Source organism: Barbus barbus, assembly GCF_936440315.1.
Source record: "Barbus barbus genome assembly, chromosome: 10".
In the NCBI taxonomy this organism is placed as follows: Eukaryota; Metazoa; Chordata; class Actinopteri; order Cypriniformes; family Cyprinidae; genus Barbus; species Barbus barbus.
The window spans coordinates 1039482-1056141 of NC_136738.1; the positions used below are offsets into that span (position 1 = coordinate 1039482).

The 16660-nt window shown below is 36.7% G+C and overlaps 1 protein-coding gene across 1 annotated transcript in view; it reads right to left on the reverse strand.

Annotated features, from left to right (window-relative positions):
• LOC306876075 (thrombospondin type-1 domain-containing protein 7B-like) overlaps positions 1 to 16292 on the reverse strand; it is a gene marked incomplete at both ends in the record, with an annotated part of 135190 nt that extends 118898 nt beyond the window's left edge. The window contains one exon of the mRNA XM_079426990.1: positions 16139 to 16292. Within this exon, the coding sequence (XP_079283116.1) occupies positions 16139 to 16292 (154 nt within the window). The remainder of the gene's footprint in view (positions 1 to 16138) is intronic.
• Between the last annotated feature and the right edge of the window lie 368 nt (positions 16293 to 16660).

Below are 16660 nucleotides of genomic sequence, written 5' to 3' on the forward strand. Positions count from 1 at the left end.
ATGCAAACCTTTTCCCCACAGTAGATATCTGCATCCTAGGTTTTGATTAGGTCAGACTAATCTGAACTAAAAAATCTAAACGGAAGTTAATTTCAGAATTACTTATACATGCATCTACTGGGTCTCAAGGATCTCAAATATAAAAAAATTATAATAATTATATAAAAATAACGGTGAAGCCAGTCAAAGCAGAATATGTCTGGGAAATTCAAGACTTCAGGCTCTTTATATATATCCGTGGGGATCTGAGACCTTGCAAAATCAGAAAAAGGAAAGTTTTAAAAGAAATGACTTCATTTCCTCTACATGCATTACAATAAGTACAACTTTACTGAACCATACAGTCTGTCCCTGCCTCAGACCACAACGACAATTTCTGATTGGATAAGACTTAATACTCATTTGGGATTGCTATCATTTAAAGCAGATAAAGCTGAGAATGTTCCATCACCCAACAAATGCAAACTAACTGCAAATTGAGCAGTGCAAGAAATATCTTCCAGATATAGATTCACACTAAGTTGTTTCTCTACAGTTGCCATCTGCTTGTGATCGAAAAACTACGTGTAAAAACGTGTAAACCGCAAAATCCTCATGTGCAGCTGCTATGATTAGGTTCTAATGAGGCTGTTTTAGAGGACAAGCCTTCCTGGACTAACAACTGAGAGAGAGAGAGAGAGAGAGAGAGAGAGAGAGAGAGAGAGAGAGAGAGAGAATGTCAAAAGTGCATGACTTCCACAAATGTGCTACACTTAGATATTGAGTGACAAAAAACTCAATATATGGTGTGAATTTTTTTCATGTCATGTGTCAGAAAAGATATATTCAGGACCACATGGAATCTACAAACGTAGAACCTGCAAAAAGTTCTGCATATTTCCACAGAATCTGAATGCATATGATAGGAATTATATATATATATATAAAATACAAGCATGCATTTCACTGAAAGCACACGTGTTTTACAAGGAAATGGCACCTTTTCTAATTCTGTTCTGTCTCACGCTGTTTTTGCAGGAAGGAAACCCACTGGGATGTATTTATAGACTGCATGTTACAAAGTGTATATTTTCACTTGTGCTAAACGATATACAAAACAGCTGGATGGAAATCAGGGGCTAAAGAAACAATTTGAACAGTGGAGGAGGGGGGCACATTATAAAACTTGTAAAATTACTTTGTTGACATGCCCAGCAGTCCTATGTATGTTCAGAAATAGAGAACAATAAAGGTAACAAGACTGTGTTCTTATATTATTTTATGAAGGAATGAACTACTCCCATAAAGGACTGCAAATAGTGTAATCAAATAAAAAAAAAAAATACAATATAAAAATAAGTACAAAAATGCATTTTTTAATTGTAAAAAAATATGTACAATATAAAACTACTGACTATACAAAAACAATATATTTTACATTTATTACCAAATATTTATACTGACACAGACACGTAGATGGACACCCACACACACACACACATAAATACACATATATATCTGCGGTGGTGATACATGTGCACTTTTTACAAGCAATGTATTTCAGTCTGCTTGTAAATTAGATGTTTGAAGGATATGACAATTATCAAATTAAAGCATATTCTACAAAACAGCTAACCTGTTGAACATTAAAATAATTACATACAACAGCCCTTTGAACATGAACATAAGGTTGTTATACATTGCCCTTGTGTTCATCTACACCGTGCAGAACCAGTGCAGGACATCTCAGAAACCTATTTGTCATTTTATAAAAACTTTTCATCCACTGCTTATAGTCCAATGGTCTCACATCACTTTGATCCTAACATGCATTAATCTTTTTATTATAAAGAGTCTTTCTAGAAAACAGAACATTTTCTGATGACCACGCATACTTTTTTTGACAAAATACATCCTGAAGCATTATCGCATCAGGCTAACAGGTGCATTAGAGCTACAATTAGCAACATATGCTTTATAAAACTATTTATATGTTTTACACTATACTTTGTACTTAAAACTCATTTTAAACCACCATCACGAAGGGGTGGGCGATATACCGGTAGACATGATTAACCAGTAGAAATGTATCAACTGGTAGAGATTTTGGACTATCGTCTCTATCTCAGTTACACGCTCACGTGATGTTGCTGTGGTCATGAAAACTTATTGTTTGCACACGTTTTTAAGCATCGCGGTTAAAACAAGTGATTTTAAGCTATTAAAATGCAATCAGCAGTGAAAACAGAACTCATTTAGCACATGCTATAAGGTGGTTTAGCTCCTGCGTACCTAATGTCATTGATGTCTTGATTAAATACCTTGATGTCATTAAGACATTATTTAAAGCAAAAATAACTATATCGTGATATATCATTACCACAAAATAAAATTACTCATGTCATGATATAAGATATTTGTCATTTTGCCCACCACTACTACCATCAAGTGTTTGTAATAACTTCCGATTGCAATGTAGTCACCACTTGCTTTTGTTCATATAATGAAAATGACATTATACACATCACATACTATCATGTTTATTAACTTCATGTTTGTAAAAACAAAAACATTCTTTCTAAAGAAATATAAAGTATATCAATATTTCCCCAGATATGTGCACTTTCACACTAACACACACACACACACACACACACACACACACACATTATATATATATATATATGTGTGTACGTAACAGTAAAGACAAAACTGCTCTGTTGGCTGTGGAGTCAAGACATTTACAAATATGACTAAAAGATGAATATGAGACAAAACTACAGAATGTCACATTTTATTATTGGATGACTCAACACATAGATGTTTTAGCAGCTAAGAAGTTCAGCACTTTTAGAGTTCATCCCTCTATCTGATGTGAGCATAAGCATTGGAGCAGTTGCCTCACAGCTCTTTCTAAGTGATCAGCTGTGTCCTGTTGCATTAATTCTTCAGATATTAAAAGCAGGGAATGTGTCGTATCAGTTATACCCATTACTTCTGTATTCTGAATCTTGCATTCAATGATGACACACAAACCAGGATGAAGATGAAGGAGCTGACTTTGAGAGAAAAGCAAGCAATTTGGATGCTAAAAGAAAAGAGGAAGTCAATTAGAGCTCTAGCAAAAACAAAGGGCATGGAGAAATCAAGAGTTTAAAAACCACCAGCAACCAACAACTATTCCAATACTTATGGAGGGCAGTGTATATATATATATATATATATATATATATATATATATATATATATATAGACTTTTTACAGCTTCAGAATCTGCAGGCAAAATAATAATAGATATACAGTATATTGACAACTTGCTAGAGAGAAAACAATCCAATTTAATACCAGCATGTCTCTTTCAACACCACTCCCTCAGCGTGTGGCATTTCCTTCAATATCTAAACACACCGAGTACATGACCCTTTCATTTCTGAAAACAAATCAGCTCCGTCTGAAGGAGAAATTTCCTGATAGAGTATAAAAGCAAAAGCCCAGCAGCAGCTTTGGCTCGGTTTATCATTACAGCTGTGTGTTCTCTCGCAGCTCATTGAGATGCAACCTCAGGAGCGTCTCGTTTAGGCTCCCCACGCCTCCACCTGAGATCTGCATTCCCAGAAGAACAGCAGCTGAAAGAAACCTGCAAACTTATGGATCTGTGGCTGGTTAAGAAAAAGGTGGAAATGGTATACTATTTCAGACTGTTTGAACAGAATGGGCAAGTGACATATAAGAAATTTTGGCAACTTGTACAGCACAAACAGTTAAAAATGCCCTTAATGCTATAACATCTAAATTAACTGGTTTAATTGCAGACAAAATATTATTTAATATGACTAAATCCACCTTGCCACAGCTAATCACAGCCATGCTGCGCCATGCAGTTTGTGCATGAACAACGACGGATGGTTTGACTCGACATCTTAGCCTCACAGCAGCACCGCTCTTGTGATTGATGGACTGACATGAGCTGTTAAGAGCACACCATCATGAAATGCATGTTAAGAGATGTGTAGTATATAATCCCTACATCATGACTGGGGCGATTTCAAATCCTGTCATTTTAGAAGGGCGGAAACTAAAAATTCATAGTTTTAACTGGGGAGTTACTTTATGTATGACACTTTCAGTATGTGTTTATTGTAGAGTAACCGCTTATATGTGCACATATTAAAGAATAACTGATTATCCATTTCATGCCCGCTTAGATATTTCATAATTTACAATTTAGATACAAATAGGGGCCATTTACTCACCCTCAAGTCATTGAGTTCAGTGGAACACAAAAAATGTATTTTTGTCCAAACAATGAAAATCAATTGGGTCCAATGTTGTTTTGGACCCCACAGACTTTCATTGTATGAACAAAAACAGTTTACAATCTCCTTTTGAAAGAAAATGAGAACAGAATTGACATTTTTGAGCTATCCCTTTAACTCTTTAAAATGTAAGAACACGTTGATTTCACTGAACATTTTTGTGTTTTTCCCCAATGAAGTGTCTGTCTCTAGGCAAATGACTCTGCACTATTATTACGATGACCCAAATCTCCTTGTACACAGTCAGTACAAAAGACCCAATTCTTAATTAAAGCAAATTACATTTACAGGTGACTTAAATTCCCTTGTAACTAGGGAAAGATGGCATATCTAGAGCAGCATTTCTGTTACAGTCTACCTGTGATTTTCTTTGTTTTTTCCCCATTCCACAGTATATGTTTCTTATGCAAAAACACGTTCTGTGTGAACCGGACATTTACCTTGTCTGTTTATGCTCCGCCAAGTTAGTTCCAAACAAAGCATTACCACTGAGTGTCCACACGCAAAACACAGCAGTGATGTTTCGCTCCTGAATGAATATGTGTTCAAATTAATCATCTGAGTGCATGATTTAAGGACTCGTAGATAAAGAAGACACCTGATTTAATGCTGAATAAATTGGTGTTTTTAAACAAATCGGTTCAGTGAATGATTCTTTGACTCACTCATGTGAATGGTGTAGAATCACAATATGCATTTATTCAGTTTAGTTTCCCTTACATCTACAGCAGCCCATGGCTCTACATGTTCAGAGAACTAATGATGCCTGAAATTATGGTTCTTGAATACGGCCACTGCACATCAGGCAGGTCTCATTAAGAGGCCAGACACATCACAATCTGTCTTTGATGAAACAGTCAGAAGTTATTTAACAAAGACTAAAATACACAGCCATCAAATAACACATTTGACATTAGTAAATAAAGACATTTTATTGCAGTCAAAAAATAAGTGGCTGGGCTGTGCAACAAGGCAAAAATAGAAAGAGGATGTCCGTGAGCTGAAGGCACATCGGGGTGCTTCCAGAGTAGACAGCTCTGTTGACTGTAATGGGAGAGTTGCTCCACACATCCGGTGTAGACACGCATAACTACACCTTCTTGATGGATGCATGCTGACTTGTTTGTTGTCACCTATAGCCTGCAGCTTTTATCACAAATTTACATTTGTGTTTTAGACCTGTAATAAGCCATGAAGAAAAATATATACAATGGTGCCCAAAAAGCCTCGGGACTCTTAAGCCTCATGAAATATTTGAAGCGCATTGCATTAGATATAAAAAAATAAAATAAATCACTTCCACTTAAAATCTCATTAAGACCAGATGCTTAATGTTTAAGCATTTTTAAGAGTGACTTGTGCAAAGTGATTCATTTATTCATTCATAACACTTTATTTCCACTTTAGACATTCTACAGTAAGTATCTTTGCAACTACATGTCAACTAGCAGGAATTAGTGTATTAGTAGACTGTCTGATTAATATCTTCTAACACTTTATTTTGATGGGTCCACAACATACTGACTATGAGAAAATTTGCAAGTATGTCAACTTATTCTACTAACCCTAAACCTACCCTACTGAGAGTTAGTAGACATGTAGTTGCAAATTAATTAGAATTAGTTGACATGTAGTTACAAATTTGCCTATAGTTAGTAGAATGTCTAAAGTGGACTATCAAAATAAAGTGTAACCAAGTTACCTTTTAACAATCCTTACGAGAACTTCAGGCTAACATTAAAAGGTCATACCAAAAGTAGGTGGTGAAAATTGATTTGTGGGCCGGATTTAAGGATAATACTTGAAGCGTATCTTTAGTAGTTTGAGAGCCCTGGGTCACACCGATGAAAGTCATCTTTAAGAGTCGGATCAGGTAAAAGTACATCCTTAAAATGTATAAAAATGAAAATACTTTTGACTCAAAAAAAAAAGTTTTGAACAATGTGTTCTTTTTTTCTATTCAATTAAAGTTAACGGGTTCCAATGTTGTTTTTCACTGTATGAAAAAAATCTGTTGAAAATACCTTCTTTTGTGTTCAACAGAAGAATAAGAAGCCATACAGGTTTGGATCGATATGAGGAGGAGTAAATGATATAATTTTTGGATGAACTGTCACTTTAACGCAACAGCTTCACATTATCTCATTTTGCCGTGTAAGAGATTTCACACAATGTTTATGTCTTTCCTTCTAAACGTCTGTCCTGCTACGCTAGTGCGTACTAGTGCGATGACTCAAGCCTCCTCATACACAGTCAGTATGAAGTCTTAATTAATGCAAATTACATTTACAGGTGACTTTAACTCCCTAGTAACAAGGGAACGATGCCATATATCTAGGGCAGTGAATCCGTTACAGTCCTTCTGACCGTATTCCATATGATTGCATTGTTATATGTGAGAATGTGGAGTAAAATACAGAACGGTGAGCATTACCATATAGTCTCGAGCTTCGGACAGCAGTGTGACAGGAGGACAATGACATCCACTGCAGCTTAGCTACGGCTCTTGCAAGGGCCCCTGGAGTGGCCCCGAGGCCATGTAATACCATGTTAATTACCGCACACACAATATAGACTCTCAAACAGGACTGTGTGGGAGAGAGGAGAAAATCTAATCACAGGGGAACCAATCTGACTGAATCTGTTGCTGCACTGGCTGGGTGGGTAATTTGTGATGACACAGAGAAAACATTACTGCCACAACAGTTGCTGAGCTGTAAATTCTTACCTGATGGAAAGTGATGGGTTTTTGACAATGTTTTCTTGTCAGTCCCCTAACTTAGGCAGTTTTTCTGTCAGCGCTGTCACAGTTACACCGACTATCATATACATTTTCAGAAGATGCTGTCAAGTTCCTTAAACCTTCAGTTTGTCATCGCTGGTTATTATCATCACATTCAGTTTATCAGGACCAAAGAGCAATTTTTAGTACAAAAAGAGAAGAGTCCAATCAAATTCTACAGTATTTTGGTGCAAATTAATCTGTCACTTGGTAGAACAGCCTAAAAACCAAAACCACTAGCAGAAGTATAGTAGTACATACTGTACAACACCAACAAAATTACATACAGGCTCATTTGCAACAAGGAATAGAAAAAAAAAAAGCAAGCCACAATTTTTGTGGGTGTGTGTGGTTTGTATAATAAAATAATATTTTAATAATACATTTACATGTATTCAAAATGTATCCATGAAGTGAGAAACATCACGCATTAATCACGCAATTAATCAACAATTTACACACACACATATTTATCGATTCCTAAGTCACTTATAATGCTACAAAAGATTAGTGCTTCAAATAAAGGCTTGTGGATTCAACAATCCATTGCTATTTTCAACTGTGAAATGAGATGTTTCTTGAGCAAAATCAGTATATTAGAATGATTTCTGAAGGATCGTGTGACACTGAAGACTAGAGTAATGACTGTTGAAACGTTACTTTTTTTAATATTTCTTCAAAACGTTACTCAAATCATTACAGGAATAATTTTAGAAAGGTGTACAATCTGGGTCCTGAAGTGAAAGTTGAGAACGACTGCTGTATATGACATACTACTTCCAGTAAGAGCATATGGGCACATCTCCTGTGCCTTCCTGTTAGACAACACACAGCTCTTGGCCTTTCACCAAAAGCACCAGATAGTTTGGTGGGCATGCCAACACCTACAGAGTGTGTCTGTCACATTGCTTTTGGCATTCTTTTCAACACTTTTTCACCTGTAGTGAAGAGCTGGAACTGACCCTGCACATATTGTTTGTTTTGTGAAAGCATGTTATTTGCTCACAGTTTATGACTAATGTTTTCCTACTCACAGACATGAAAGCATTCTGATTTAATGGCTTTTTGTCAGAGAAAACATATGGTGATTTATCATATGTGAGAATATGGTAATATGAGTCCCAAAAGGCCACACTGGCTCATTGAACACTTACTATAATATTACTAAAGCTGATGCTTCTGAAGCTCATATTTGCTTCTCTACAGACTATTTTCTGAAAACTAACAGATAGAATGAAGATATGTAAAGAAGAATGTGTTGATATTGTCACACGATGATATTTTAATACGTATCTGAGAAAAGTGATAAAAAAAGGCAAGAAAAGGAACTTTGCATGCGGTTGATGAAATAACCTTCACAGCGTCAAGGAACATCAGAGGCAGAAGGCTTTCTGAAATCTGTATCTTGGCAAGGAATATTCTGTTGGGAATGAAAACGGCTTGGAAAATTCCTGTCTGGTGGGTCTGGGGAGGATGCATGTAAAGCTTTTAAGACAACCTCAATCAGCTCCCCCTGCTCATGGAGATAGCACACATCGGCTACAACTCCCAATCACGTTATCACATAATGTAAGGAGAGCTGTAAACATGCATCTACAACTGTGTTCCAAGGTCAAGTTAATAAACACACAATGATTGCAAGCAATGTGAGTTATTTTGGTAAGAAAGTTTCTGTTAGGAACATATGTGGCTGTCATCGCTTTGTCAAAATTATTTATTTAGTGCAACTGCATAAAAAGGGCAAATGCCTTCTTAAGCATTTTACTTTTCCTCCTACCTTTTTTTTTTTTACTTATCCTAAAAACCATGAACAAAGCGCCACAAGGTAAAATACAACCCAGACTGCTTAAAATACGGGTTCACTAGCAGTAAGGATAAATGAGTGCCGACCACAATTTATTCTGTTCAGTCAATTATTAGCTGCCCTGAGCATGAAACCATTGAAATTTTAAATTTTTTGGCAAAATATGAGTCCTGAAGCAAAACAGTTGGTATAAAGGAAATGTAATCTGTCTTTTATTCTTTTAAAATATAAATATATTAATTTCAGCTTTGGCAATGAAAGCTAAATGACTTCTCACGTCCCGTTCATATCCTCAAGATGCTCATTAACTGAGTTATGTGAGGTTACCGTGAGTCTGCTGGTAATACTGTAATACCTCACCTCTTTCCTTTCATCTTCATTTACTTATCTTTGTGATCAACAGCGGCCATGAATGCTGAATGATACATGACAAAAGGGCCATGATGAACCCTCCCCTCCTTAATGAAACCTTTATTGATTTCTCATTGCAGGGAATCATTGTCTCTGCTCTCATGCTCTCAACTTCAAGTTCCCACATTTACTCTGGATGCACATCATCTGGAAACACCACCGTTAAGACCTCCAGAAACGGGTCCAATTTAAACAGACTACAAAAAACAAGCAGACTTAAAATGTATTGGGAGGAAACATTTTATCACGAGAATTTCCATGCATTTTTAGAATGGAAAATATATTTTAAATATAAATGCATAATAATTAATTGCATATTTAATTAAATGTGGGGTCAGTAAGATCAAGGGCACAATAAATTGATGACAGTAAAGACATAACATTACAAAAGTTTTTCATGTAAAAGCTGTTCTTTTGTAGCTTCTATTCATTTTCATATAACTTTTTTTTACAAAAATATTAAGCAGCAAACCAGCATATTAGGCTGAAGACTGGAGAAACGACTGAAGCTTTGCCATCACAAAAAATAATAAATAAATGCATTTTAAAATATATTCAAACAGACAACAGATACTTGCAACATTGTAACAACATTTCACAATATTACTGTTTTTACTGTATTTTCAATCAAATAAACGCAGCCTTGAGTATAAGAGACTTCTTTTATAAACATCTTGATAAAAATCAAGTAAAAGTGAAATAATTATAATTATTTAATCTTTTTATATATATATATATATATAATTTACACTCATACTATATATGTTCGGAGGTATAAGATAGACACAAATAATTATCTCAGCATGTTCAAAACAATGTCTAGATTTGAGAATCATTTGGAAAAATGTGCTAAAAATCTCTGTGAAAAAGGATGTGAGTGTCAGTCGCAGTGATTTACACTAGAGCTGGCTGTAGTTGTGTTCTGAGAGGAGGGAATAAAGCTGTCGGCCACAAAGAAAGAGACCCGCAGCATTATTCTGCCTGTTCAAATGCCAGTCCATTTCTCAAAGAAAAATAACACAATGCCATTCTGTGCTGTGCTTGGTATTTGTCAGAGGGAAATATTCAAAATGTCAATCTGCCATGTCTGACCAAAGTTATTTTTTTTCCTTTTCCTTTCATCTCTGAGATAACTCTGCAAAATGATAATCAAATACAACTACATTTGATAAAACTGGAATGAAATGACCTGATGTCAAAGAAAATGGGAAAACTGTTTGCAGCCTTTTTATTCAATCTTAATGGATTTATAACAGATCAAAAACAGCTATAAATGTCTTTAAGAAAATAAAACGCTTTGAGGCACAGCTCTAATTTGCGCCTACTAAGTTATGACTAAAGCATGAAGATATACATTTTTCTTTGCAGGGAAAAAGTCCATGAAAAATCCAGAACAAATTTGAGCCCCCGTCTTTGAGATAAGCGTGTGGGAATGAGATGACACATTTCCTAATAATGCAAACCCAGACCTCAAGAAAATCTGTTAGCATCCATGACGAGGATATAACTGATATGCTAATAGACAGTGCAACGTGTGTTTAATTGCTTATATTCATTGATGGAGAAACATTGCCCAACTGGATGCTCTGTTTTTGAAGATAAGCCTTATCACAAGAGCAAATAAACAGGACTTTAAAGAACAAGAGATATGGTGATATTTGCAAATAGGATCGGATTTTAAAGTAAGGTCTCCCTCACTGAGGGCCGTGATCCTTACTGTTAATCAGATACCTAAAAAGTAGCTCTCCATATTGAATGTTGTCTTGTTTACTAACCAACCCTCGAATATCATAAAAAAAAGAGAATGTCATGAAGCTTGCAAACATTTCTATAGACAGAAACCAAGACTTCCAGATTAATATGAAAATGTATATTTACTTTCCAACAGCCCTTTAATGCTGATTCCATAGTCTACCTAAATTAGAAACCGGACAACTGTAATGGTATAACAAATCAAACCAGGCCTCATCAGATTTAAGATCACACGTGACTCCAGCAATAAAACCTTTCACAGCGTGTTAAAGCAACTCATCTGTGAGCGAATCAATCAGATTCTATAGGGCCAGTGTAATAGAGCAACTGCTGACATATTTATCTTGCATCATATATAACAATTGATATGTTAGAAAGACAAAGCAAGCACTGCAAAAGATCAATACAGAGGCATTTTGTTCATTTTAGAGTTTTCATTTAAACTGAATTTTTGGGGAAATTAATCTTGGTAAAATGAGTCAATTATTATTTCTAAAGTGCTACAGCACCAAACATGCAAGAGGTACATCTTTCAAATACGTAATTACTTGGAGACTGTTAAAAAAATATGTTTTATAAAGTATGAATTTGTGAAGCATGAATGTATTCCAGACATTCTACATTCGTCATAGGAGATGCATTAAGTGTGGACATTGCAATCATTGTGACAATGTAATTCAAACTAAATTATAAGAAAATGTATTCAATCAGATCATTTATAAATTGTAAGAGTATGTGTGTAATCTATAGACTTCAATGTCCTTGTAACTGTTTCTATGTGGGTCAAACTAAACGTAGGTTGCTAGAATGCAAAAATAATACTTTGTTACAGTACTTTTCGGAGTATCTGTACTTTACTTGAGTTGTTGTATTTCAGCCAACTTTTACTTTTACTCAACTACATTTCCTAATTAAAATGTATACTTTTACGCCGATACATTTCCCTGACGCATAGGGATGGGTACCGAGAACAAACGGTACTGTCATCGATACTTGCGTTGTTTTATCTCCGTATACTTCAATGTTAATGATGAATTAGAAGCTGCTGCGTGTGATATCCGTGTGCATGTGCGGTGTGTGTTTGCGTACAATCAGTGGCGGCAAAAGTGAAACGTTCGAAAGGGTGGGCTCATGTGACAAAATTAAGTGATACCAGTGTCAGATGCAATATGCAGTAGTGTAATAGTGAACAAAGGAGGCAACACCAGTAATATAATTAAACATTTACTGACAAAAACACAACATCTACCTCAAACATGCGCTGTAGCCTATTTATTATGTCTCCTAGCTCCAGCTCCAACTGTAACTCGCGAGAGACATTCACATCAAATGTGAGTAACACTCACGAGACACTCCACTTATTCGCAATCACAAAAGTACATTATTTCAAGTAGGGCTCGCTGCATCCTGGACATCCAACCCCGCCTACATCTAAGTGTTTTCACCAAGAGGAAAAAAAAACAATATTTTGACAATTAATGAAGCATTTGCACAGCATTTTCTTCTTCTGACTAGATAATAGAATGGTGCACAGTTCTCAGGCGTAAAGTATGTGAGAGCTAGAAACTAAAATATTATTTTACTATTAAAAAAATAAGCTATAAAAACCAATTCAAATGCACAAATAGCTCAAAAATAAGTTTAAAAATGCTTATACGCGGCATTGCTCTTCATCCACTATTTTCGCAAACGAAACCTGATACAATCTCCTTCATTTCTCCTGAAGAATTACAAGGAAAACAGTCATTCCGGAAACTGGTTAATACACAATATTACTACCATGCATGAGGGTTGACAATGCTAACTACACCAGATAGCTCAATACTCAAATTTTCAGCAGGCTCCTTTGATTTCAGATGAAAATCACATGCAGAAACCCTGCATATAGTCAGATCACTGACGACTCTCATTCTCCCTCTCTTCAGGCAGTCGCTGGTGAAAAATGGAGCAGAAGGGATTGTTCCTCACAGGCCCTAATGAGAGTGCTTTGTTTAAGGAGCTAAATGATCATCCCATTACCCACAGCCTTGGGTACCCCCTGTTTCTCAGACAGTGATGAAGGTCAAGCCTAAAGCACACATCAGCTCTCCATAACGTGAAGTCACACTGTTCTGCCAACTCTGAGGGAGAGCTTTCCCCTATAACAGTTGAACACTCATTTGAACTCAGCTCTGCCTGTGATTAAACGCCTAGAAGAATTATAGGACACCAATTACCACAAGTGTAGAGTCATATGAACCGACAAAGAGGCAATGAAATGTTTTCCAGATTTTGAAATTTACAGAGATGCTGACTAGCTGACGTCTGGTGCTAGAAAAATAGTCAACAACCTCAGAAAGTAACCATCACTACAACCTAATAATTCAAACTCAGCTAAGTGGAACTGAGTTGACTTTATAATCAAGTCATTAATAATTTACACCAACAATCTCTCATGCTCTGTAAGGCATTGCTAATTGGTCCGACCATATCATAATCCTTTCTATAAAAAATTGATGCCAATCCTAACAGCCACTGACATATCAGATGCACGTACAATGCCTGTCGTCGGTCATACTCGCACCAAAAAGCGTTAAAATGTATTCAGCGATGTGATTTCTCATTTTTCCAAGCGATATATATCAGCCGTCACTGCTCAGTAGAGATGTCACAGCCTCGCTCGCGATGATCTGATTAGATTCTTTCTGCGTACGGGATTTTTCAAGTGTAGTTCATCAATCTCTTTATCTTCTGAGTAGAACCATCGTCACACTGAGCGGAAGCACATGAAAGCGCTTATCAAAAAGCCAATGAGGCCTTTGTGTACAAAAAAGGTTGAAAACACACTCACAGGGACAGAGAAAACATCTGAGGCAGTGAGTTTAAATTCATTACTTCATTTTCCACATTGCTGATCTGAGAACGATGCACTGCGGTCGTTACTCCAAGGGTTTTTTGCTTCATTCTGTAGGTCTGCTTCTCGGAGGCAACCTAGGACAACAATCAGGCTCAAATTGAATCACCTTTGGGTGTTTTAAATCATTTATGGAATGCAAATGCCTTCGCGTTTCATTCATCAAATATTTTGAAGTCAACAGCTGCAGAAAGTCGCGCGCGCCGAGGGTAAAAGTCCTTATCTGGAATCAATCTTGGCAGCGAGGGGAAAAATCAGACCTGCTCTGACAGAAACAGAGAGATTAAGGGTCGGAATCAGATTTTCTTGTTTGTGAAACTGAGCACAACATGTAGAAAATCCTGCCTTACTTCAGAATGCCTTGGCAAAGCCCATAAATCTCGAGCTAGGCATAACGGTAGGTAATTACTCCAGCTTTGAAGACTAGGAATAGATTACTATATACATCATTATATGTGATTACGTTCTCTGCAGTAGGCCCTGTCATTGTTCAGCAAGAGATGGATAATCTTTCTCAGAGCATATATTATGCTAACAGACCCACATCCACACAGGATCCCTTGATCAAACTCGGCAGAGTTTTTCATTCCAGCGTAAGATGTCAGTGTCGTTGTGATGTTGGGAGCTGTGTGAATGAGGGATTCTCAGTGGTGGGAAAAAGGAACAGATGAAAGACGGTTTTCCACAAAGACAGAAGCAAACACAGTCAATACAATGCTATTAAAGGGAGATTTCACCCAAAAGTGAAAATTCTGTCATAATCTGTCATCATTTTTCATCATTTATTCCAAATCAGTCATGAAAGTTTCTTTCATCAGCGTGACACAAAAGGAGAAATTTAGCAGAATGACCACACTGCTTAAAATGAAAGTGAACGGAATCCAGAACAGATGTGGTGTCCTTTCACTTTCATCGAACAGAGAAGACAACCCACGATCATTTATGTCAAATTACTGTGTATTACGTTCTTTCTTGCTTTTAAAGTGAAATGTCCAGTGAGTGACACTAAAAGCTGGTTTTTTTTTAACCAGATGACCGGGTCACACTTTATTTTTAGGTCAAATTCTCGCTATAAACAAACCATTAACCATTTTGCCTCAAACTCCTAATTTGCTGCTTATTAATAGTTAGTAAGGTAGTTGTCAAGTTTAGGTATTGGGCAGGATTAGGGATGAAGAATATGGTCATGCAAATAAGGAACTAGTCAATAGTGGGAATTGGTCCCTGTAGTGAAGTGCTACCGATGAACATGAATCTTAAAAAGTTTTATAACATTGGTTGTTTTACGTTTCATGGTAGTTAGAAAATAAAAAGCCTGGAGAGTGGCGCTACAAAGTTCATGCTCTATCATACTTGAAAATAATGTAGCACCTATACTAAACCCTACTCTAAATATAGCCAATAGTGTTAACAAAAGCACACATGAGGTAAAAGATGCCATTTTAGCTTGCTTCTACAAGTCTTTGAGCTTTTTATCGAGACTTGTGTTTCACGGGAATCATACAGTGCTTCACATCACAAAAGTGCAACTCTGTATCAGGTGAGCTACTGAGCAAGTTTACTATGTCGGAAAAGCCATGCATATAATTGGATATGTGATGCAAATGTCAAAATGTTTTCAGTGTTTTGAGGTCATAACATAGTATTATGCAATAAAATGCAGGAAAATAAATCTTTATTAATTAATAATCTATAATTTAGTCAAATTATAATTTGTATGAAAAGGAATAAAAGTTGTTGGTTTTACTGCCACTAGTGTTAACCGCAGCTGGAAACTGTAGCGAATTGCAGCAAGTTTTGCAAAAAAGGCAGAGGCAAGTTTTTTCAATGACCTCAGGTTGAGGGAGCCAGAGCATTCTGTGAAACCTTTCCTTTTGTGCTCCATGCAACGGGTTTAGAACAACAAAAAGATGAGTAAATGATAACAGAGCTAGGCCACATCTCAGAGAGCAAAATAATAATTAAGCATGAGAAGGAAGAAAGCAGCATGAAACGTTGAAGAGGGACGGAGGAATTACGCTAGTTCCTGATAAACACTGTATTGCTTGGAGCTAGAGTGAGATAAAATCCTGAATGGACGGATGGATGGATGCTGTGTAATGCTAACAGGAGAGAGAAACATCAAAGCGGAGCCATTAAAAAGAGATCTATCGTAGAGATCTCCATATCACAGAAATAGACATCATAGACAACGCGCTTACCCGTTTTCCACGCATAGTGCCTGTCCTTTGGAAACTCCAGGTCTGACCTCACTTGCATTCCAATTAGAGACATAGAGAGCAGCAGGTAGTTCCCAACACGCCATGCCCAGCCCATTACACCTGAGTCATCTTTTAGAATCATAGTCCAGCCCATTGACGTCCTGTCCACTTTTAGTCCTGCAAAAACAAAAAACAAAAGCAAACAATGGTGAGTATGCTCTCTCTCAACTGTTAGGGAGTGAATACACCAGCCATGTGTGATAAACAACTCTAGGGAACCATTACATTAATCACCGACATGCGTTTGACTAGTCATTTAATCCTCGAGGACATGAAATCGAGCACATGCTCTTTTCACGATCACTGAACGATCAGGATCATTCTGTTTTAAAGCCGCACACATTGATGCGGTAACTACCACGGTAAACACAGGCAGAGCCCTGGGTCTTTCAGCCCTGAAGTAATTGAGGGTATTAACACCTTTTTATTGCAACTCATTTAATTCTGTCCCCCACCGCTGTA